This window comes from Fusarium flagelliforme (assembly GCF_020744385.1).
Source record: "Fusarium flagelliforme strain FIESC 12 MPI-CAGE-AA-0113 chromosome Unknown B0J16scaffold_2, whole genome shotgun sequence".
NCBI classification, from domain to species: Eukaryota; Fungi; Ascomycota; class Sordariomycetes; order Hypocreales; family Nectriaceae; genus Fusarium; species Fusarium flagelliforme.
The window spans coordinates 6,300,970-6,323,507 of record NW_025763504.1 but is presented as its reverse complement, the minus strand read 5'-3'; the positions used below and the strand labels follow the sequence as shown (position 1 = coordinate 6,323,507).

General features: G+C 46.6%; 10 protein-coding genes and 1 non-coding gene across 11 annotated transcripts; 7 read left to right on the top strand and 4 right to left on the bottom strand.

Annotated features, from left to right (window-relative positions):
- The first annotated feature begins 11 nt into the window (after window positions 1–11).
- Window positions 12–1,252, top strand: B0J16DRAFT_336030 (uncharacterized protein). Its single transcript, XM_046127156.1, has one exon. It carries the CDS (start codon window positions 121–123, stop codon window positions 1,114–1,116), a length of 996 nt encoding a protein of 331 aa, XP_045987713.1. The 5' UTR covers window positions 12–120; the 3' UTR covers window positions 1,117–1,252.
- On the bottom strand, window positions 1,179–2,126 carry B0J16DRAFT_85745 (uncharacterized protein). Its single transcript, XM_046134582.1, has 2 exons — window positions 1,555–2,126; window positions 1,179–1,506 (listed from the first exon to the last, which is right to left on the bottom strand). Exons 1-2 carry the CDS (start codon window positions 1,784–1,786, stop codon window positions 1,199–1,201), a joined length of 540 nt encoding a protein of 179 aa, XP_045987712.1. The 5' UTR covers window positions 1,787–2,126; the 3' UTR covers window positions 1,179–1,198.
- A 1,224-nt stretch (window positions 2,127–3,350) lies between these two features.
- On the top strand, window positions 3,351–5,310 carry B0J16DRAFT_85735 (cytochrome P450). Its single transcript, XM_046134581.1, has 2 exons — window positions 3,351–3,875; window positions 3,922–5,310. Exons 1-2 carry the CDS (start codon window positions 3,568–3,570, stop codon window positions 5,156–5,158), a joined length of 1,545 nt encoding a protein of 514 aa, XP_045987711.1. The 5' UTR covers window positions 3,351–3,567; the 3' UTR covers window positions 5,159–5,310.
- A 384-nt stretch (window positions 5,311–5,694) lies between these two features.
- B0J16DRAFT_412373 (pectin lyase fold/virulence factor) lies at window positions 5,695–7,555 on the top strand (the record flags this gene model as incomplete). Its single annotated transcript, XM_046133294.1, has 7 exons — window positions 5,695–6,027; window positions 6,079–6,206; window positions 6,256–6,294; window positions 6,346–6,685; window positions 6,733–6,819; window positions 6,867–6,940; window positions 6,988–7,555. The coding sequence occupies 7 exons, from the start codon at window positions 5,695–5,697 to the stop codon at window positions 7,418–7,420; spliced, it is 1,434 nt and encodes a 477-aa protein (XP_045987710.1). The 3' UTR covers window positions 7,421–7,555.
- A 170-nt stretch (window positions 7,556–7,725) lies between these two features.
- Window positions 7,726–9,432, bottom strand: B0J16DRAFT_336026 (uncharacterized protein). The gene is made up of 3 exons (XM_046127155.1): window positions 8,361–9,432; window positions 7,968–8,309; window positions 7,726–7,920 (listed from the first exon to the last, which is right to left on the bottom strand). The coding sequence occupies exons 1-3, from the start codon at window positions 9,207–9,209 to the stop codon at window positions 7,882–7,884; spliced, it is 1,230 nt and encodes a 409-aa protein (XP_045987709.1). The 5' UTR covers window positions 9,210–9,432; the 3' UTR covers window positions 7,726–7,881.
- Window positions 9,433–10,615: 1,183 nt separating this feature from the next.
- Window positions 10,616–10,710, top strand: B0J16DRAFT_t78. The gene has a single exon. It is a non-coding gene; the product is annotated as a tRNA-Ile (tRNA).
- Window positions 10,711–10,964: 254 nt separating this feature from the next.
- B0J16DRAFT_283729 (major facilitator superfamily domain-containing protein) lies at window positions 10,965–13,144 on the bottom strand. The gene is made up of 4 exons (XM_046124002.1): window positions 12,102–13,144; window positions 11,700–12,049; window positions 11,502–11,647; window positions 10,965–11,440 (listed from the first exon to the last, which is right to left on the bottom strand). Exons 1-4 carry the CDS (start codon window positions 12,888–12,890, stop codon window positions 10,998–11,000), a joined length of 1,728 nt encoding a protein of 575 aa, XP_045987708.1. The 5' UTR covers window positions 12,891–13,144; the 3' UTR covers window positions 10,965–10,997.
- Window positions 13,145–15,961: 2,817 nt separating this feature from the next.
- Window positions 15,962–16,969, top strand: B0J16DRAFT_369877 (CAP domain-containing protein; the record flags this gene model as incomplete). The annotated part of the gene is made up of 4 exons (XM_046130308.1): window positions 15,962–16,275; window positions 16,336–16,389; window positions 16,455–16,537; window positions 16,604–16,969. The coding sequence occupies 4 exons, from the start codon at window positions 15,962–15,964 to the stop codon at window positions 16,738–16,740; spliced, it is 588 nt and encodes a 195-aa protein (XP_045987707.1). The 3' UTR covers window positions 16,741–16,969.
- A 175-nt stretch (window positions 16,970–17,144) lies between these two features.
- B0J16DRAFT_336022 (uncharacterized protein) lies at window positions 17,145–19,928 on the bottom strand. Its single transcript, XM_046127154.1, has 5 exons — window positions 19,533–19,928; window positions 18,932–19,484; window positions 18,792–18,887; window positions 18,578–18,741; window positions 17,145–18,528 (listed from the first exon to the last, which is right to left on the bottom strand). The coding sequence occupies exons 1-5, from the start codon at window positions 19,556–19,558 to the stop codon at window positions 17,409–17,411; spliced, it is 1,959 nt and encodes a 652-aa protein (XP_045987706.1). The 5' UTR covers window positions 19,559–19,928; the 3' UTR covers window positions 17,145–17,408.
- Window positions 19,929–20,270: 342 nt separating this feature from the next.
- Window positions 20,271–21,456, top strand: B0J16DRAFT_336021 (uncharacterized protein). The gene has a single exon (XM_046127153.1). The coding sequence runs from the start codon at window positions 20,479–20,481 to the stop codon at window positions 21,367–21,369; it is 891 nt and encodes a 296-aa protein (XP_045987705.1). The 5' UTR covers window positions 20,271–20,478; the 3' UTR covers window positions 21,370–21,456.
- Window positions 21,457–21,860: 404 nt separating this feature from the next.
- Window positions 21,861–22,523, top strand: B0J16DRAFT_381680 (glutathione S-transferase; the record flags this gene model as incomplete). Its single annotated transcript, XM_046131180.1, has 1 exon — window positions 21,861–22,523. One exon carries the CDS (start codon window positions 21,861–21,863, stop codon window positions 22,521–22,523), a length of 663 nt encoding a protein of 220 aa, XP_045987704.1.
- Window positions 22,524–22,538: the final 15 nt, after the last annotated feature.

Below are 22,538 nucleotides of genomic sequence, written 5' to 3'. Positions count from 1 at the left end.
AACTTCAACGCTGACAATACATTTAACCAGCCTGCAAAGCAGCACACCTTTTTAGAAACATTTTCAGCAGGAACCCGGTCTTCTCAATCCTTGTCTCCTTCCCTTTTCAATTGACAAAAAATGACGACACTCACCAGAGAAGACTTAACCGAACCCCCATTTGCTGAGGCGTTTCAGCTCTTCAAATTAACCGAATCAGCGGCCTCTCAAACAGCCACACCACAACGTCTTCCCGGCTACCCACGAATATCTCTCCAAGACCAACCAAAGCTTCACAACTTCCTAGAAAAGGAATACTGCTCTAATGATCTCGATGTAGTAGCCAAAAGGCTTTGGTGGATGTCTACGCAGGACCATGCTAATATCTCGCCCCTGCACCGCCAAGCTGTCAAAGGACGAAATATTGTTGTGACTCAAGATCCGAAATTGCATCTCGTCTGGATCCAGGATCGAATCTTCATCAAACCGTTGCCAAAGTATCTTACGTCACATGCATTTTGGAAGCATTACTTGGGCGCAGATGGAGGTCCTCGACGAGAGCGTATCCGCAAGGCTGCTTTGGGCTTCCTGAGGACGTACTTCTATCTCATACAATCCGAATACGACTTCAACCTCGCACAAGATATCAGCCGTTGTTTGATCCCTGCTGGAGTTACTTGGGAAAAGTTTTGCGATTTCTCATCTGACTTTCCCGAGATAAGCGACAAAAGCGTCTCTCTACGATACGCCTATGGCGAGATTCGGTTAACGAGACTCAACCTCTATGCACCTTTAATCCTCGGAAAATCAAAGTTCCAACGTGTCGAGTACCAGTATGGGGCGTATTTCGCGCACTTTTACGGTCCGATCTTATTCATGGTCGCAATGGTGTCGACTATTCTCAGCGGATTGCAAGTTGCCATTGCAGTTCAACAAGAACATCCTGGTCGAAACAGCCTGGGCATACAAGACGCTGGTTTATGGTTCAGTGTTGTCATAATTCTTTTTCTTTGTGCCGTTATTCTGCTTTTGTTTTCGGTTCTGATCTACAAGATTGCTCGGGAGTGGAGGTTTGCTATTCGAGATCGTGTCAGGATTTTGAAAGAAGGCAAAGGTGAAGTCACTGTGGCGGAATAGTTTTGGTCTGTCTCTTTTTGAGACTTTTTTTTTTTTTTTTAGATTTTGTATAGCCGGCCGTAAGACGTTCTTTCATTGGAGATTATTGATATCTATATTGCCCATGGTCTTGCGATTGTCCGGCGCCTGGCTGCCAACCTTGTTGCGGCTGCCGTGAGGCATCGTCCTGCCAATAATCCTGAACTGCTTGATTCTTCTCCGCCATCCGAGGCCATATCGATGCTGATAACCTTGCTTCTGTTGGCGGTACACTTGCTTCACTGTTCTGAGCAGGTGGGTTGGCCTTTTCTGTCATTCTCTTGTGAACTCGGGCGGATGCTCGCTTTCGCTTCTTGGATTTTCTTCGTCGATCGCAGAGAATGATTCCCATGACGAGTAGTAGAACTCCGACTGTTGTATCGTTAGTTTTGAATTTCTGGATTTGTGAGATTGACATACCCAACGCTCCTAGAGCAATGATGATCTCAAGAGCCCCAAAGATCTTGCCACCAGGTAATCCTCCCGTATCATTTTGGTTCGCCTCCTGTGTTACTGTAACGACAGGTGCATCTTGAGTTGTAGTATAATCCGCTTTCGCAGTTGGGTTCGGAAAGATTGTTGTGAAAATAGTGGTAGATTCGACTGCGTTGATAATGCGAGAGACTTGTAGTTCGAGAGCCAAATCGTCCATTATAGCAAAGAAAGAAACCGAGACCGGGAAAGTCGAAAATAAACCGCTACCAGAGCTTCGTTGTCGTGAATTACAAGATTAAACTGTTTATCGAATGCAAAAAAGACTGTAAGAAGAAGAATAAAAAACGATTTACACTCAAAAATGAAAGTCGCTGCGTGATTCCAGATCAACGTGCAGGAGAAAGAGAAGAGAAAAAAAGTTTAGTTCAAGACAGCAGATGTCACGAAAGATATGGAGCGATTCGCAACCAACTACCCAGCTGAGTAACTATATCGAGAGGCCCAGTTGAGGCGAAACCGGGTGCTGCTTGAGGTGTGCATTGTGAGACGGCAGATCAAACACAAAGACCCCTGTCAGCAACGCTCAGCGGTACAAGTTAGCGCTACAGGGGGTAAATACAGGGGGGTAACTGTTTCGAGGATGAAGAAAAGCCAAAACACCAAGTCTTTCAGGTTGGTGATGTTACTACCAAGCCGGCTGGTTCAGCTTCCGTGCGGAGCGCGTCTAGATTTTCGAGCTGACAGGTTTATCGCAGTTTCAGATTCGGCGTCGTATTACGACGACTTAAGCCCTGTGGCCGCATATAGGGTTTGATAATTGATATAGATATTGACTAGCAATAATCGTCTTGTGATCATCTGAATGCAGCCAAGAGCCGGATGAACGGTCAAGTTATAGATGCTACGGCAATGCTACCGTGACAACATGTTTCCGATTTCAGGTGACGATGATCAATGCGTTGTTTATGTGCACTGCCCTATAGATCTGTTTTGGATGTTGGGTTGGCACTTGACAGCGCAATGCGTGGCGGTTATAGATGCAGCTTGGCTGTTGTTTACGGGTGAGGCTGTGGTGATGTGGAAGGCGGTCGCGTGTTGGTGTTTCGGGCGGGTCAACGGTTTGCCGAGCTACCGGCTGCAACGCCAAGGGTAGGCTGTCGGTTTCGGATAAATGATGTTTCCGGTCTTGAAGTCTACGATGAAGATTCGAGTAAACTGGGCTGAAGCAAGGGCATTGTAAAAGATTCTCAGGGTAAGAGATTCATGGAGTTATCATGTGATTATTCTATCATTCGCTCCAGAGTTCAATGCGTGTAGTTAAGGCTGAATGCTGGTTTTGCTATCGTGATGCGGTATACTGCCCATTATTTTTGTAAAAAAAGTGCAAACAAGCAATGCTTACACAAACAGCTAGGTTAAGCTGGATAGCCATAGACAACCTGGGAGGAGATTAAAAGACACCCAATCAATTATTAATTAATTCTTTAAAAAGAAACCGCCTCGCAAACAGATTTTTACATCTGTAATCGGCTTCAACCATGAAAACATCACAGCCCTACACTGATTAAACTCCCAACTGCAGGGTAACCCCCAAGTCAGACTCCCCGCAAGGACCACCCAGCGGTCTTCTCTCCGTCCGGGGAAGGAAGATGCCAGCCAGTCTCATTCGCTCAAAATAACTCCTCCGCGCCGTCCGCGGGCATCTTTTACTAAGGCCGAATTGCATGCGTGTCATTGGATCTCGGGTATCGCTTTTGAGGATATTCCCATCGCCGTGAAATAACTACCGTTGCCGAGATGCGGGGTGAAGTGAGCTAGCCCGGATGACGAAAGGTTAAGAAGGTGCCCGAGGAGGCCGACGTTGGAATGTTTGCCATGACTTCTACGATGCACTGCCATATCTTGAGGGTCATACGCGTCATTTGAGTAGAGACCACACGCGCATCCAAGAGAAAGACTCATCACGCGCAGCATCGTGACGCTCAACCCCGCGACGTCATGGCGATAGTAGACGTCCTCTTCACATGGTGGTCCATCCCAATCGGCCTCGCCATCCTAACAACCACATACCTTTACTCCTACTTCATAACAAACTCCCACCTCCGCGACATCCCCGCGCCTTTTCCCGCACAATTCTCAAACCTATGGCTTCTCTACATCTGCCGTCGCGGCGAACGCTATCGCGTCGTGGATGAGATTCACAAGAAGCTCGGCCCCGTGGTGCGCATTCAACCGAACCATACCTCTATCGCAGATGTTGATGCCATCGCAACGATCTACGGGCACGGTAATGGATTTTTGAAGTCGTGAGTAATTATTTTGGGCGATGAAGGGCAGGGCTGATGATGACAGGGAATTTTATGACGCGTTTGTTTCAATTCGACGGGGTCTGTTCAATACTCGTGATCGCGCAGAACATACGCGTAAGCGCAAACTCATTTCGCACGTCTTCTCCGCCAAATCCATCAGTCAATTCGAACCTTATATCCACGCCAATCTCGAACTTTTCGTCAAACAGCTCGACAAGCTCGTCATTTCCAGCCCATCCACCGATGAAAATGGCAAACGTCAAGCTCTTATTGACTGTCTTCCTTGGTTCAATTACCTCGCCTTCGATGTCATCGGCGACCTCGCATTTGGAGTTCCGTTCGGCATGTTGGCCAACGGCGCTGATGTAGCCGAAGTTCGCGACACACCCGAGAGTGCACCGATTTATGCTTCTGCGATTGAGATTCTCAATAGAAGAGGTGAAGTCAGTGCCACGCTGGGCTGTTTTCCTCAATTGAAGCCTTATGCGCAGTACCTGCCTGATCCGTTCTTTAGCAACGGGCTAAACGCTGTCAAAAATCTGGCAGGCATTGCTATTGCGCGTGTGAAAAACAGATTGGATAATCCGCCTAGTATTGAACGCATGGATCTTTTGGCGAGGTTGATGGAGGGACGAGATGAGAAGGGTGAGCCTTTGGGACGAGAGGAGTTGACGGCTGAGGCTTTGACGCAGCTTATTGCTGGAAGTGACACGACATCCAATTCTTCATGCGCTTTGCTCTACCATGTCACGCGAACTCCTGGAGTCCTCAAGAAATTGCAGGCTGAGCTTGATGAGGCGATTCCATCAGAGATTGACGTGCCGTCATACGATATGGTTCGCGACCTTTCCTACCTGAACAACGTTATCAATGAAACGCTTCGATACCATTCAACATCCGGCATTGGTCTCCCCCGTCAAATCCCATCTACATCCCCCGGCGTCACCATCAAAGGCCACTATTTCCCACCAGGCAGCGTTCTCAGCGTCCCGACGTACACTCTTCACCATTCGAAAGAGATCTGGGGCGCTGACGCAGACAACTTCCGACCCGAGCGCTGGGAAACTGTTACAGATATCCAAAAGACTGCGTTCAATCCGTTTAGTCACGGACCGAGAGCTTGTGTGGGAAGGAATGTGGCTGAGATGGAAATGAAGCTCATCGCAGCGACCTGGGCGAGGAGATATGTCCCCGAGTTGAGACAAGGAGTCATGGAGACGAGAGAGGGCTTTTTGAGGAAGCCGCTAGGATTGGATATTGCTTTGAAGATGAGGAAGTAGGTTGCTGTTCATATATCAAACCTTTCGGGATGTGTCATGGGCTATCATCAAGCCAGACATCACTGTGTATCTGAAGCTACCCTTTATAAAATCTAAAGACAACTCATACAAGCACATACGACCACAGCTCTCAGAGAATACGGGGTACCTTCCAGTTCTTGTTTTCTGCTGCAGTGCCTCAGCTTCTCAAAATATAAAGTTCTAACTACGGAAAAGGTCAGTTTTGACAGAACCTTTTTAATGTCATTAGTTATCCGACCCTCGAGATAAACAGCTAATCTGGATCGGATTGAGCGGATCGTCGGCCGAGAGAATATTCCACCAATGGGCCTTATTTAGCTTTCCCTGCATTAGTAGATCAATCACCTTTTCCGCCTTGGCATCTTGAAATCACACGAAGCAGGGGATTGGGGGCATGTTTGTGTTGCTGTCGGTAAACTCGCAATGATACACCGAGTCTCTTGTAACCGGTTATATATATTCGACAAACTCAATTCGGTCCCGATATGCATCTCCCACATCTCATACTATTCGAAATGCGTTATCTTCCAATCTTGAGTTTTCTTGGGGTGTTCGCTATCGCCACCATCGATGCTGTGTCTCTGCCGCAAGATGTGCCTCGCGATGTTTCAGATTTCCGCCAGAAACACCCATACAAGCCTCCCAAACATGAGCACCGCAAGATAATAAAGATTCGCGCGTCGAGAGATCATCAGGATGATGTTTCCGAGGATTTCGAGCGCGGTGTGCGTCAGGCTGACCGGGGTAACACCTTGTACTTGCCACATGGCCAGACATTCGTCATTGGAAAAGCGCTTGATTTGACTGGACTCAATGATATTCACATTCACCTGGAGGGCGAGATCCGGGTCAGTAATCGTTTTCGGATCGCACACTGTCTCGGAACCTAACAGAGATAGTTTACGGATAACGTTAAGTATTGGCAGGAAAACGCTTGGTATCACCCCTTTCAAAAGTCCATTATGTTTTGGAAATGGGGAGGGCATGATATCAAGATATATGGTAACGGCGTCATCGAAGGTCAAGGGTTAGTTGATATCAGGCCGACACAGGTGTCTTCTGGCTGACGGTGGTAGACAACGCTGGTGGAATGAGTTTGAAGCCGGCACAGGCTCGTGAGTTGACCGGATTTCCCTATAGGTGGCACTATACTAAGTATCTACTAGCATTCTCAATCCTGACAATAAGTATTACCGTCCGATTCTGTTCTACGCAGAGAACACGACCAACCTTGATGTTTCCGGCATTCATCTCAAAGACTCGCCCTGCTGGAACAACTTTATCGTGAGCTCCAAGAACATCTCATTCACTGATGTCGTAGCGACAGCTCTGTCAAACAATGGCAGCATCATCCCTAAGAACACTGACTTTATGAACACAATGAACACTTCGACCGTGCGAATTGAAAGGACATGGGTCAATATTGATGATGATTGTTTCTCTCCCAAGCCAAACAGCTCTGATCTTTATGTCAACACCATGTACTGTAACGGTACACATGGCCAGGTAAGTTCTGTATGCATGAGACTGCCTGATGAAGCTAACTCGGAGAGTCCATGGGATCCCTCGGGCAATATAAGGGGGAAGTCTCTAATGTTCACGATGTGCATATCGAGAACGTTTGGATGATGAATGGAGATGTATGTCATAACCCCGGGCCACTCGCTATACATTCTAACTCTTTCAGTATTCTGGTGCTCGTATCAAGGTTTGGGCCGGAAATGAAACTGGCACGGGTTTTGTTAACAACGTAACGTTCAAGTGAGTACTTCAGATTCAGTCACGTCTAGCTATTAACATCCAGCCAGGAACTTTTGGGTTGCACGTATGGATTACGGCATTTTCCTCGATTCTTGCTATTTCAACAAATCAGCCGAGGAGTGCAATGCTCATCCCTCAGGAATGCAAATCACCAACATACACTTCGAGAACTTCACAGGCTACACATCTGGTGTTTATGGCAACGCTGTAGCTCGTCTTTCATGTTCGTCAGCTGAAGATGCTGTTTGCGCCAACATTACTCTCAAGCACTTTGACGTCAAACCACCATGCGGTGGAGAGCCCGTGGTTATCTGTGATGGGATGCACGGCGATGTTGGTGTTGACTGTGTTCCATATGAAAGCGACGGGGCTCAGGCGGCACTAAAAGCAAAATGCGAAACACCGTTGGTCCCTATCGACACGGATCCTTGGGGCAGTGGATTGATTGAGAAAAAGAAGGGTGCCTTTCACCCACAGTAGATGTCATCTGAATACCGAAGAGGAAATTGTTGGCCCAGGTCCCGCTCAGTTTGACACGTACGGTCAACGTCTTACTAGCGTAATTGATATTCGATCTCGATAGCAAGAGAGCCCTGGTTTAGGCTGCGATGGTGACAGACCTTGAGAGATATAATATCAAAATCGAGCAATACTAGCACATACGACCACAGCTCGCAGAGAATACGGGATCCCGTCTGCTCTCCCATCGTCAAGCTGCGAAGCGCTGGATTAGTAGTTGGGTCGGTGACGACCAGCGAATCCCCGGTGTTGTATGTTCTTTTTTTTATCGTTCAAGTGAATTACGAAGAAATGTACCGGTATTTCGAATTGAAATAATTACTGTAAGTCTATGCGTGTATGTATGTATACCTCTAGAAAGGAACTCCCGCAACCAATATCAAGCCAAATGTGCCCCACCAAGAAAAATCTCAGGTCAACCATTACTTTCCAATCGACTGCAACTGCTTCCTATACCAAGTCTACAAACAATTAGCATCAATCTCACAAACATACAAGCGTTACTCACAAGTTCAACTCCAGTTCCAATACTCTTCGGCCCAAATCTCTTCAAAAACCAAGGCGTTTGGATTTTCTTAGCATAAAGCTTCGCATCGTCATCCGTAACTTCCTTGTTCAGAATGATAGTTGAAGGTAAGAGAGGGTTAACAATAGCAGGTCTGCCAAGACCGATGAGATCGCAAGCGCCTTCGCGAAGGGCTGCTTCCATGCCTGCGCGGGTGCGGAAGCCGCCTGTTACCATAAGGGGAACGTTGGGAACCTTGGCGCGCATTTCATGGGCGAAGGAGAGGAAGAAGGATTCTCGGGCTGCGGTGCTGGCGGCTTTCTTCTCGCCTGTTCCTGTGAACATCTGTTCAAGGACCCGTCAGTATAAATCATCAAAAGATCCATGGACACTTACGCTTGGATTCTCGTAACTTCCACCACTGACTTCTAAAAAGTCCAATCCAACCTCAGCAATAAGTGTAATCTGCTCCAGAACCTCCTCAAGCTCCTTAGGAGATTGGTGATCCGCAGAGTTGAACTTCAATCCAACGCAGAAACCAGCTGGTGTCGCAGCTCGAATAGCTTTGGCAACGTCGACGATGATCTTCGCTCTGGCAGCCGGTGATCCTCCATATTGGTCCGTTCGCTTGTTACTCTTCTCCGACATGAATTGAGAGAGCAGATAACCATGCGCAGCATGAATTTCAACTCCATCAAAACCGGCTTCAGACGCAAGTCGAGCTGTTCTGGCGAAGCTCTGAATAACGTCTTCGATCTCTTCGACGGACATTTCCTTTGGTGTACCAAAAACAACATTCGTGATGATCTTGGCAAGGAAGTCATCTCCCATGTTCAGCTGAATAGGGCTAGGAGCAAGATTCTTATCCATCCACGCCTTCTTACCAGCTCCGAGAGGTGATTGTCGACCGGGATGGTTAATCTGCATAATTGCTGGGGTACCCTTTCGCCGCATGATCCCCACAAACTTCTTATAAGCCTCCAAGACCTTTTCCTCGGGAAGATCAGAGCTAACAGCCAAATCGCGATGTCCACCAAGATACTTCTCGTCAACTTGGACATTGCCAGTCATGACCATACCCCAGCCTCCATCAGCCCATGCACCGTATGCATTTTCCAATTGCGTTGTCGTAGGAAGATGTTGACCGTCAGCAATTTCTTCAGCCAGAGCCGCCTTTGCAAGGCGGTTGGGCAGGGTGAGACCGCATGGTAGCTTAAACGGTTGAGAAAGTAATAAGTCTGTCATTTTTGATTGTTGATTTGTTGATTGATGATTTAATTTGATAGTAAGGGGAAGTTCTTAAGTATAGAAAATCTCGCCTTGAGCCGGACCCTGAACCGGGGCCCGTGTCCGTAGACTATGGCCCAAAGGAGAAATAACTCCAGTGGACTCGGCCTGTTGTTGGCCCGCGAGGGAACAGAGTTCATCCGATCGAATGTTCTGGGGCGAATTGTGCCATTTAGTAAACATTTTGCGGAAGAATTACTGTCGAAAAATGATATGGATAGGGAGGAAGTATTTCGTTTCCCGACGGAGTGTGCGGATGGATTTGCTGACGTTGACTGTACCTGCCTGTAATTGACTACGTGAGACGCCCCACTCATCCCCCTGCTGGACCGCTCAGTGTAAGTTGCAGTTGATCCATCAGAACTACCTCAAAAGTCTGAGCGAGTAAATGCGAACAGGTTGTTGTAAAGAGTCTGGAACCTAGAATGACGCTAGCCAATTAACACAGCAAACAAACTTTGCATTTTCTGTTGAGTTCTTATGTTGTGCTCATCAGATAGCCGCAGAGCGTCGACGTGATTTTTGGTATCGCTACAGACGCGACTGCGTCAGCCTGGTTGAAACGTTGAAACAGAACCTCGCAATCTCAAGATCCTGGCTCGAAGCAGACTGACGAAAGCAATTCAGGCTGGATAGCAATAAGATGAGATTAAAATGCAAACTTAAGTGAAATGAATGGCCTTTCAGACAAGATGATGGCACTTCTTGAACTTTGGATCAACACCATGTTAAAAGGGAGATGGGAATATCAAAGGAAGTTTAGATACGCCGGCAAGACGATGGGAAGGAAGCCATAATAGGCGCAAGGAAAAGGAAAAAGACAAGAGGCAACAGCAACTGATTCGCTCGGGTTATCTACCGTTAAGGTTTCCCTCAGGCTTCAAAAAAGTTACAGATCAAGCATCGCAACCCACAAGATTCTGTGTTTGCCCTGCTCTGATATAAGGTTTTTATCAAGGAATAAAAACCCTTGCTCCCTTCCTTTGGATCGGGTTTCCTTCCTTTCACCAACACCACAACCACCCAAACAGCCATCTTCCTTACCACCTACAATATGCCTCTCAACCAAACACTCGAAGCTACTATCGACAGCCCCAGTCAAAGTAGGGATACCACCTCCTCCCAAAAAGAAACAAAAACATCCCCCAACACTATCACTCTTACCAAAGAGCAGATCCAACAGAGGTTGAAAGATTTGGGAGTATGCGAGATGGGGTACAAAAAATGGCTATCGCTGTGCCGGAGGCTCTCATTTTATAAGTCACCAACATATCAAAGATCTCTGATCAATATCGGGTTCGCTGTTTGTGGCAATACATATATGAGACCGCATTGCGAGCATGGTGTTCAATAACAGCTGATCGGCTTCCATAGCTCAGTTGGTTAGAGCGTCGTACTAATACTTCAATCTGAATATTCAGTGATGCGAAGGTCTCAGGTTCAAGCCCTGGTGGGAGCATCGCTCCAGCGCCGCTATCAGCTTCTTTTTGTCTTTTTGAGACAATTTAATACTTTTCGAGTCGATAATACTTTTTTGTGGTTGTCGTTGAACAATCAGGTAGCAGGAATCCGGCCCACCTTCATGGCAGTTTTCTCACATGACCCATTCAAGAACTGACTGGGATTTGTTAATGGCTAAGGCCATTTCCCACAAGTAAACTGTATAATTCTGTTTTTTCGCGGCTTCTCACCATTGAAAGCTATTGAATAACTCCTGACATTGGATTTGGTATTCGAGATACATCATCAGCCTCGCTTCTCATTGCTTGTCGATCCTCCAATTGTCGCCTGTTCTTGACCCTCACCACGCTCTTCTCGCCTCTCTTGCTGAGCAATATCACCTTTAAGAATAATATCATTTACCAGGAAACTCGCGCCTAAACACAATGCCAGCAAAGGTACAGTAATAATGAAAATGACTCTGAAACCTTGCATCCGGGCGTTCAAAATAGCGCCTTCGTAGTCTTTCGTAGAAGGATCATTGGCAGACCATGTGCCATCGAGAACACCGACGCGCACCCATTCGGGAATGGTGTCGTTTTGTTGTAAGGCGTTCTGTAGAACGGCATAGTACACGGCTGTGGAAACAGCTATTCCGACGACACCACCCAGTGAGCGGAAGACGTTGCGGGTCCCTGTTGCTACGGCGCGGTCTTCATTTGCTGAATTGGCTTGTAACGCTACGAGGCCTGGATACATGTTAGTTGTTTTGCTCAAGAAATAGCTAGTGATTGATAATGGCCGACTTACCCGGCTGATGGACCCATCCAAGTCCTGCTCCTTCAACAGCTAGAACTACAATGTAGATTGCTATATGCGTGTTCTGGTTGAAGAGAAGTTTGAGACCAGAGCCCAGAGTCCAGACTGTGAAACCGGCTCTCAGAATCGGCATGTACCTATCAATACATCAATTATCATCTTGTACACTCGAACAAGTGCAGTACTCACCTGGCATACTTGGTCATCAAAGGCCCCGAAGCAGCACCAGCTATACCCTGCGCCAGTAAAAACGGGACAATTAAGGTGGCACTCTTCAATGGCGAGAAACCACGGACGGTTTGGTAGTACAGTGGAATAAAGTACTGAGTCGACTGCCAAGCAAAGTCGTGAAAGAAACCTGTCAGGATGAGTACTGACGGGGATCTCTGCTTGAAGAGTCGAAGCGGAATAATAGGGATTCTAGCGAAGAAAGCTTCGATGATGATGAAGACTAACAGCATGATGATGCCAATTGTGAGGAGCGAGATGGTTTTGGCGTTTTGCCATGCCCACATGCTTCCTCCCGAGTTGATGGACATCTGGTATCATCTGGTCAGAGTATTACTTTCTTGGGAGACGGGAAGTACTCACGACTGTAAGAACAATGCCGGCAATAGAAGCCATAACACCCCACCAATCAATTTTCCGAACCTTCTCCTTGAAACTCCCAGATACTGGCTTCAATGGCAGAAAGAGTACCAGCAGCACAAAACAAACAACTCCCATGTTAGCAGGTACCCAAAACGCCCATCTCCAACCATTAGTCCCCGTCTGAATCAGCCCAGCAGCGACAAACGGTCCAGCAGCGGCACCAACACCAATAGCAAGACTGATGAATCCCTGATACTTGCCCCTCGACCTCAAACTAACCAAGTCGCTCACAATGATAGCAACAGAAGAACTAATGCCTCCGCCTCCGATACCACTGATCGTCCTACAAACGTACAGCCAAACTGGCGTACGCGCAAAACCGCACAAGACTCCTCCAACGACGATACATCCCATAGAAAATAATAAAACGGGTTTTCGGCCGGTGATGTCGGAGATTCTGCCGTACAAAGGTTGGAAGGACAGTTGGCCCAGAAGGTACGATGTTCCGACCCATGTAACCGTTGGACCGGCGTCAAGAGCTGATGAGATTGTTGGAAGGGATGTTGCGACGGAGTTCATGTCTAGGTAGGAGATCAGGTAGCAGAAGCAGAGGCAGAGGTAAGCGAGCAGTAAACGGAGGAATGGTAAGCGTTGGGATTGATCTTGAAGCTCGGCTTGTTCGACATCTGACTGAGGTGAGTCATTTGGGGACTCAGTTTGAGTCTTCTTCTCATTAGAGATGTCTAACTCTTGTCGAGCCTGATTCGGCGCAGGGATGATTGTATCCATTTTGGAGAATAACCTCTACTTTCATGAGTTTCCAATTCGTGCACTTCACAAATGAACACTTGTTGAGAACTTTACAGATGCAAGTTGAGATGCATTTGCATGATCTGATGTCACACGCGCCATTCATGAACAAACATGATTCCATAAGCAAACTCTTGGCATCTTGAACTTGGATTTGTTTGTGAAGATCATGGCAAAGTATCGAATCAGCATAATGTTCGTTTATTTCCGTAATGCCAAGCGTACTGTTCCCGAAGCCCCTCACTAAGACGGATGAGCTTGAGGAAGCTGGGGGAGTTGAATTTGCAGTGAGAGTTCGTCCATTTCGAGTCACCTGACCCATTGCGCAGATCCGGGTTCTGTGTGGTCACATTTTCAGATCCACATGAAGTCTTGAGGGGGGTTAAAATTGCAGTGCAATTGGGCTTTTTCTAGCATATCGAGAGGGGTTAAAATTGCAGTGAAATCCATCAGCACTAGATTACAAGAATAGCACATTTGAACAGGGTGTCTGGACTTGGGCTGCCACCTCATACTGTAAATCTCACTGCGTCACTCGAACAACCTTACACTTCAGTTAGTATTAATCGAAGGTGGTAATGGCGGGAATAGAATAAGGCATCCATTAGTTGGGATGAGAAGAAGCCTAAATGCATATAATTGAGAAAGTATGGACGATAATCGATGAGGATACGCCCTGGTCTGGACATCGCTGTACAGAACCGGTTGATAAGAGCATGTCAGTGTTCAGAAGGGGCCGCGCTCACCATGTCTCCAGATCCAGTCATGCCTGGGGGGAGGTTAAAAATGCAGTGAAAGAAAGGGGCCGGAATTGATTCCGGCCTAGACTTGGACCAATAGGTCATAGCGGCTTCCCTCTTGATACTTCGCAACATCAAGGTCCATTCAATATCGGCAGAAGGAGATAATGTTTGGAAACGCCACAAAGTACAAATTCATCAACGCTTTCAATCTTGTATACTGTTTCAATTTGCGGTAAAGTTAAGATAAATCTTCCGTGGTAAATACTTCACTGGGCACAGGGAGTTCTAGTGCAAGAAGCAGACTGTGCTAGTCACATGTCAGATCAATATGTGAAAAGTCCGGAGGGGGTTAAAATTGCAGTGAAGAGTTATCAGCCGCCAAACTTTCGGGGATAAACTGGAAGTAAAGTAATACCAAAGCCCGAACTAAAGCACCCCGGATATTTTTCTGGAATAAAGTAAGGTGTAAGATTGGAAGCTAAAGAAGTAATCGGTTAAAATTCTAGTAAGAGTTCATCTATTTTAAGTTCCCTAATCCATCTCGTAGATCCAGGTTCAATATAGCCAGATCTAAAGGTCTACATGAAGTGCTGAGGGGGGTTAAGATTGGAGTGATGGTCCCCAAATGGCAAGCTGACTAAATTTCCGTTCGATCCCTGCGTAGGTAGGGATCATCTCACGATGCTAATGGTTAAGAAAGGCTTTTGGTTGGAGCGATATTTAAGGATGGACTAGAAATGCAGCGATACCAGAGCCGCAACCAAAGCACTCCGGATGGTGTTCTCCAGTGCAGAGTGATGTACGAGATTTGCAATGAAACCTCATCCTGAGGATTCTCTGGGACACAGGTTTAGGATAATGCTCAAACGATGGACAGAGAGTTCAGTACCGCAGGAAAGCAGGTAAGAAATCAATATCATCGTTACATCAGTATAATACATGTTAGTTCTTGACTTGCCTGAAAAGACCCACGATATTACTTGAAGATACCTCTTGAATCTCTGGGAAGGCTGCGCTCAAGCTAAAAGAGCGTCTGCGTGTCCAACAAGCCACGTAACAGACCCTGCAGTGGGTTAAGAATGCAGTGAAGCCCTATCCATAATAGGGCAATACCGCAGACCACCCTTGATTGTAGTTAAAATTGCAGTGAAAAACCAAAGACCTAATTCTTCAAGAATTACCGGAATCGAAAATTGACAGAGTCAAACCCATGCACTCAGGCTTGCTTTGTCGAAGGTACTAGTTGGCAACAGATCATAGGAAATATTAGTCTCTTTTTTTGGTTCTAGTCTGCCATAACTGCAGTCTTCCTAGCGGCTCGAAGCTAGAGGTCGAGAACATACTTACCCTCATCATCTCTGTATCAATCCAACGAAAAATATATTATGACACATGTTGCTTTGAAGAATGTAATCTGAGTCAAAGTAGAGTTGAACAATTGTTAAAGAGTGTTCTTGCAAAGACTAAGTCTCACTGACTTGGTTATTATCACTGTCTGCACGAGGCTTTCCTACGAAGCTAAACATGAATATCTTCATTTCTTACACGGCATGACTTTCGTTTTCATCTGGATACAACCCAATTACACGATTTGCCGTGTTAAACTGTCTCGACGGTCCTCAACAATGCTGGCGCCATCAACAATATTGGGGGCATAACCGGAGTCTAACGTTTGTGGCTGGGCTTATACATACTGGCATGCATGCTAACATACTCGAGGCTATTTCTGACTTTCGTTTATGTTCGTAAATTGTGCTTGGCACAAGGGTCCCAAGACTTGTCAAATCACCCCTTCCAAGTCTGAGGGTAGAGCTAAGCAATAAATACTGAGACAACTTACCTAGTGAAGCTTTAAAGGGAGCTGAATGACCGTGTTCCACGCTATCGTTGTTGATTACAGCCTCTTTTAACATTTTAACCACTCTGATACCTTGCTCATGCTTCACCGCTAAGATGGCTTATATATCAACAGCTGATTCTGAGACGACAGAGGTCTGGACTCTAGTAGTCTATCGCTAGACGTGGAGTGGCTCGGCTATGTCTTTTAGTCGAGCAGTTATACGCTTAAACTGGCTAGTTCCGATTCCAGAGTATTGGTTATGGCTTGAAGTTGGCGCCAAGTGGCGCAGCTGTAAATACGATACCAATAATCATCGACGATTTGATATTTCGATAGAATGCACAATTATGTTATTTTGAAATGTATAAGAGGACATCTGGGCACCTGATTTATCTTTGCTCTTACTACTATCAGAATCATCCTCATCTCTCACACTTTCTCCTAATCTTCTCAATTACCCGATCACAATGTTGTTCTCGACAATCTTCAATCCATCTTCCCTTCTCATGGGCCTCCAGCTCCTCTCAGGAGTCATGGCGAGTCCCATTGAGGAGTCTACAGGCTCACTGGTTGCGAGGGATCTGACTTTGGATCAATCTAAAGCCCTCGCCGCCCATAACGGAAGACGTAGACAGCTGGGTATTGCACCTCTGGTCTGGGACACTGGACTTGAAGCTGCTGCTCAGAAGCATGTACAGAGTCTGGCCGACACCAAGGCTCGGTACATCATTTCACCGGTCACTACACGAATGGATCAAGGCGAAAACTCCCGGGCTTTCACGTAAGTACTCCACCAGTTTGAGGGAATACAGCAAGAAATAATACTGACTAACACCTAAAGGTGGACCCCTGGTTACAAGCTGGATTACCCAATGGAAAGAGCAGCTTCAGGATGGTAGGTTTGACGCTATAAAGAGTCACTGAAGCATGATGTGATGGCTTGCTAATTCACAGGAATAGGATTGATGGGCAAGGCAATTATAAAAACTATGGCGGCAACAAGTATAATCTTATGCATCAGCCTGATGGAGCAGATTACTTTAGTAAGTCTTTCATCCCGGCCCCTCCCCGTATACAAATGTATTACTAATATCTGGAACTATCTACAGCTCAAGCCGTCTGGAGAGCCACTACCAAGGTTGGAATTGCTACTGCGAGATATGTGGATGACAGGGGTTATACTACTGTATACGTTATTGCCCGATACTCTGTTCGAGGTAATATCTATGGACAAGTGATCTGGTAAACAGGACTAGAAGGATTTGGTCCTTTTTGAGAAAGGTTTCGCTTTTTGCTAAATCCAAGAGCATGAGCAGCTGACCTGAGCTCAGAGGTTAGAGATAGATTAGACTAGGTATTATCATTCTAGATATAACGACATAGTGTTACTATTCAAGACGGTAATATGAAAGAGGTCGCCTGATGCCAAAAGGTCAGATCAGTATGTGTACTCAAACCCGGAGGGAGGTTAAAATTGCAGTGAACTTGCTCCTCCTTCTTTATAGCTGTTTATAGCTGGGGGAGGCGCAGGTCTTAAAAGAATTCTGTCCCCACATCCTTTGGGAGGCCTCCGTTTCCAGCGTATCATGCATCAAGGTCTATTAAGCTGGCAAGCCCAATTGGCCTCGTGTGGGGTTAAAAATGCAGTGAAGGGAAAATATGTGGTACAATTGGTAACACCTTTATCAACACAACAAATCATCGCGTAGGGCTTGTCAGACGCGATCGAGTCTGCAGTATCACTCACCCCTCATATCACCTGAGTGGACATAGTAGACGGATAGTTCGATTCTCATGACGTTGTATTTGTCCCAGCTCAACCAGTGAGCATTTCCCGTTCACACTTATATGTAGATATTCTAAATACAACAATAAGAGCGTATATATCTAAAACAAAACGGGGTATCATATTTCTCAGTTCCCAGCACCAAGAGAACTCAAAATCGGCGCAACCTCAGTACACAGCCCCCATCTCCTCCTCCCCTGCGGCAAAAGCGCATTAAATCTCGCCATCCACCCATCAGCGACACATCTACAAAGAGGAATACTACTAACTGCCGCAGTCCCATCATTCTGGCACCAAGTGTCCAGCCTCGTAATACTGATGTTCTGCAGATTCGGTGGATCAACTCCGATGTTGATATGATTCAGGCTAGGAACACAGGAACACGCTGCTTCGGAGAATAGGAGCCAGGCCCATACTACCAACAAACTGGTGGAAGTGGCGAGATAGGCTATCGGGTCGAGGGATTGGGTTTGTGGGGAGTTTGAGGCGAGGGCGGATTCGCTGGAGAGAAGAACTGCCAAGGCGTGTAGGACAGCGCGGCGAGATTCGGGGGATTTTGTCCAGACGCGTAGATTGTTCTGCAGTTTTTGAAGACGTGGGCGGACGGTGGGTTCGCGGTCTGTCAAAACCGGTGCTATTGAAGCTTTAGCCATGGCGTTGATGGTTCGTACATCAGAGCACAAGTGCAGACTCTGAAGATGATAAACCATCATACAGTCCGAAACCAAACACTTGATATTAACCATAGCCGCAGCCTTAGCTTGGGTTGGGTCGTTATCAAAGTCTCCGATATACGCCGTAAACGGAAACTCGCCCATGCCAGCACCGTGGAATGTTTGAAGACATTGATGCTGTAGTCTCTCAACATCCGCTTTCCAAGCTTCTAGCTGCCAAGTTAAAGAGCAGGTAGTATTTTGCATTGACCTTCCAGCTTCTGCGCTTCGTCTGACAACCTGAGCATGGTTCCAGATCGCAGGCAACAAACCACAAAGCGCAAGATGGATATCTTCAAAAAGCATGAGAGATTTCGCGGAGGTGTTTGGATTAGCGATCATCTCGGACATTTTAAACGTTGATCTATCGGTCGGCTCCCACGTAATTCGTTTGAAGAAAACGTCAAGGCCGAAAGCGTTCCAGAGAGAGTATGTTGCTGGCATAGTGAGGTCGATTTCCTCTCTGTAGAATGTGGGTGCTTGGAAGCGTGCTAGAGAGTAGTAGGCGTCTATTTTGAAAAGAGAGATGATGAGGCTTGTAGAATGTTAGTGAGGAAAGTTGGAGTAGGCGAGGGTAGACGTACCGCTTCCACCGATCTCGAATTACCATTAGCCAGGGGACGAAAGTTCCTGGGAAGTGGATTCGCTGTTGTTCTGCTGAGCCGTCGCTGTTGAAGAAGTCGACTTCTCGCATTGCCATGATGAGCGTGCCTCGTAATAGTGAAGCTTTGGCCGTTAATCTTTCGTTCTGCAATCAAGTTAGTGGCTGAGATATGTTCGCGGTGATGGTGTACATACGCCATGATAGAAAGCAAAGATGATGTGCAAAACGATTGCTATATACGTTTCTATCGGCCAAGGCTTATCATCTTCAAGTCTCGATAACGTGTTCGTCTGCACAAATCAGCATAGCCCTTGACCCGTGGCAAACAACTTACAATATAGTCAGAATAGACATTCAAAAACGTCTCATGCAACTCCATAACGACCGGTTCAAACTCGTCCGGGTTTCTCAACCAACAACTTATCATGGCCACAGAGACCGCAACAAGATATGAATCTTCCATACCAATCCTGTATGAAGGCGCATGAAGGAGAGGGAAGCTATCATGGAATCTTCCAAAGTACTCTTTCGTGTTTGCCTCGATCCAGGGATGTTCGACTGCTGGGATGGGTGTTGCTTCGCCGATGGGTATTTGTCCAGTACGCACGCTATTTTGGACGCGTTTGAATGCAGCTTTGATTTCATCTGCTGGAGAAATCATCGATACAACCTCTGGAGTATTCCTTCGTTCATCGACGGGACTTTTACTCCCACTCTTACTCGCGTGTTTATAAGTACAGCATATTCCCCGTTTGATACAAAGAGTACACTTTGTTCCGCCATCGCACTTTGTTTTGTTAGCATGACACGCATCACAAGCGCGTCCGCGTCGTGGGTCCGGCGCAGTGGGCATATCATGCCGTGAGAGATGCCGTCTCAGCAAATCACTAGAGAGGGTTAACTATGTAAGATGATTGGACGGAGAGAGTACTAACTTGCGCGTAAAGGAGCGCTGACACATGGGACATATGAAATTGCGTTCGCCATGGGTAGCTTGATGGCGACGTAGGTGTTCCTTTCTGATAAAGCTCTTTCCGCAGTGACATACATGACGGGAAGGAGCGGCAGGTTCGCTAATAATTGGTCAATTCGGTCAAGCTCTGCATACGGTCTCGGATATCCCACCTGTTATTTGAATCGTTTTCGCTGTGGGATACGTCCATGATGGGTGGATATGCGGTCAGAACATAAAACGAGCGCAGGTACAACCGAGTGGGATTATGTGTAATGATGGAGAAAAAAGAAAATAGAACAAAGCAAATGGCTGGCTGAGTTACGTACTGGGCATATCAATATTTTTTGAGGCTTCACTTGGTAATCTTGGGTGGGATGACCGGTGTTGAGAGTGGGATGATATTCTCGGGGTCCGCGGTGGGAAGATGAGGCTGGCAGGTGATATTCAACCAATGACAACTCACCTGAGACGCACAAAGTTTGGAAATAGATTACGGGTCCGCGGGCTTCTTATCCCACTCGGCATCCCATCCTCTTCGCTATCCCGCTTTATATCCCATCCCATTCCGTTGACGCCACCACAGCCACAAACAGACACAAAGTGGCTGGAAGATGATCATGTAATACTGTTCGATGGGATTGTAGCTGAACTAGCTGAATCATTAGTGTGGGATAAGATAAGCATATTCGCAATTGGTGATGTTTCATCCCCAGAAATGGCATGATCCGCTATGCAATTAGAAATACTTCCATGGAAGCACATCATTCAAAGGATTCTGTACCATCCCATTTGAACTATATATACATCGATATCTCACCTCCAGATAATTGAATTCATCACACTCATCACTCAACCATTTACTCAAACAATCTACAACAACAACAACAACAACCACTATCAACTTTAACAATAAAACATTAAAAACAATGTCTGCTCTTAAGAACATCGCCGTCGCTGGTGCAGCTGGAGATCTCGGCTCAGCAGTCTTCAAAGCCCTCCTCGACTCCAACAAATTCAACCTCACAGTCCTTACCCGACCCACCTCAACCAGCACTTTCCCCTCAAACGTAAAAGTCATCAAAGTCGACTACGACTCTCTCTCCGATCTCACTTCAGCCCTTCAAGGCATTGACGCTGTCGTCTCAGCAGTCGGCAGTCTCGCCATCCCGAGCCAAAATCTCCTCATCGACGCCGCCATAGCCGCCGGCGTGAAGCGCTTCCTCCCCTCTGAGTATGGCTCCAATCTTGTTATTCCCAGTGTTCGAAAACTCCCTACTTTTGCAACAAAGGTTGAGATTGAGGATAAGCTTATTGGGCTTAAGGACAAGATCAGTTATACTTTTGTGTACAACGGAATTTTCCTGGATTGGGGAATCAAGAACAATTTCTTCTTCGACTTCTCTCAGCCAGAGGTCACAATTTGGGATGAAGGCAATGTTGAGTTCAGCACCACCACACTCGCCAGTGTTGGCGACGCAGTAGTCGGTGTCCTCAACCACCCCGAAGAAACCAAGAACCGCATTGTTTACGTTCAGGACACCGTTCTTACGCAGAATAAGTTTCTTGAACTTGCTAAGCAAGCCAGTGGAAAGGAATGGAAGGTCAAGCATGTCAAGATTGATGATGTTACTGCCAAGTCTGACGAGAACGTCGCCAAGGGAATCTTTGACTGGCCTACCCTTGCACCGTATCTATTCAGGGCCATCTTTGATGAGAACAGCGTTCCTAAGTTTGAGAAGCTGGATAATGAGCTGCTTGGTATCAAGGGGGTTACTGAGGAGCAGGTCAAGGACCTTCTTAAGGCTCACATTCAGTAGGGGGATGTATGTAGATTAATCCGAGTATGATGAGAATAAGATTGTGTGTTATTGTTGAATTTAATTTTTCTTGGATTTGAACCTGATTTGAATACATTGTTTCGAAGACTTTTTAAGCTGAACTCATCTCAGCTCTGACAATTTGGACTTTGAATGAACCACCAAGCCATGAAGTGATCAATTGTCTGGAACAGCCCTATCAACTGGATTTATGTATGGTGCTTGAATTCATGTTCCATATCTTAATTCTCATGATGTCGATCGCTAGGGCAAAAGCACAGGATCGCAATCCTTCATTTCCGACATTTGTCAGCTCGAGTCAATGTCAGTCCGAAGGGCATTATTATGACGTTGAAACAACATGGATACCCCAACCCTCGCACGACAGACCATTATATATACCCGACCGACTCTCCAATGTAGACCTTCATAAATCCAACAATACTGTCAAGTTCAATTTACTGATAATAGCCATGGGTTCCATAAGCAATATGCCAAAACTCACCCTCTACCGCACCAACGGCTCCTGCTCCCTAATCCCACACGCCATCCTCCACCACTACAAAATCCCCTTCGACGCAATTCGTCTCAAACCAGGTCCTCATGGCTACGAAGCCGCAGACGGCAGTTTTACCAACGCAGAATACCGTGCTATCCACCCAAGAGGCTACGTCCCGGCTCTAGCCGTCAACGACCAAATCATCACCGAAATGCCCGCTATTCTGAGCTTTATATCCTCCCTCGTCCCTAACGAATGCCTTCTAGGTAGTACACCATTTGAGAATGCCAAGGTTATGGAGTGGCTGGTATTTCTGTCGGGCACGTTACATGGTCTTGGATATGGTGCTTTTTTGAGACCGGGACGATTCAGTGATGATGAGAGTGCACATGAGGGGATTAAGGAGAAAGGGAGTAGGGTTGTTGAAGAGGCGTTTGGGAGGATTGATCATGGGTATAAGGGACGTGAGTTTATTGTTGGGAAGGGTTTGACGGTTGTGGATTTTAATGTTTATGTATTTGCGAGGTGGGCGGGTGAGGTTGGCATTGATATGGAGGAGTATCCGTCTTATTATGACCATTTGAGGAGGATTGAGAAGTTGGATGGTGTGGGGGAGGCACTGAAGGCGGAGAATCTTGCCCTCGCCTTTCACTAAGCGACACATCGAGAA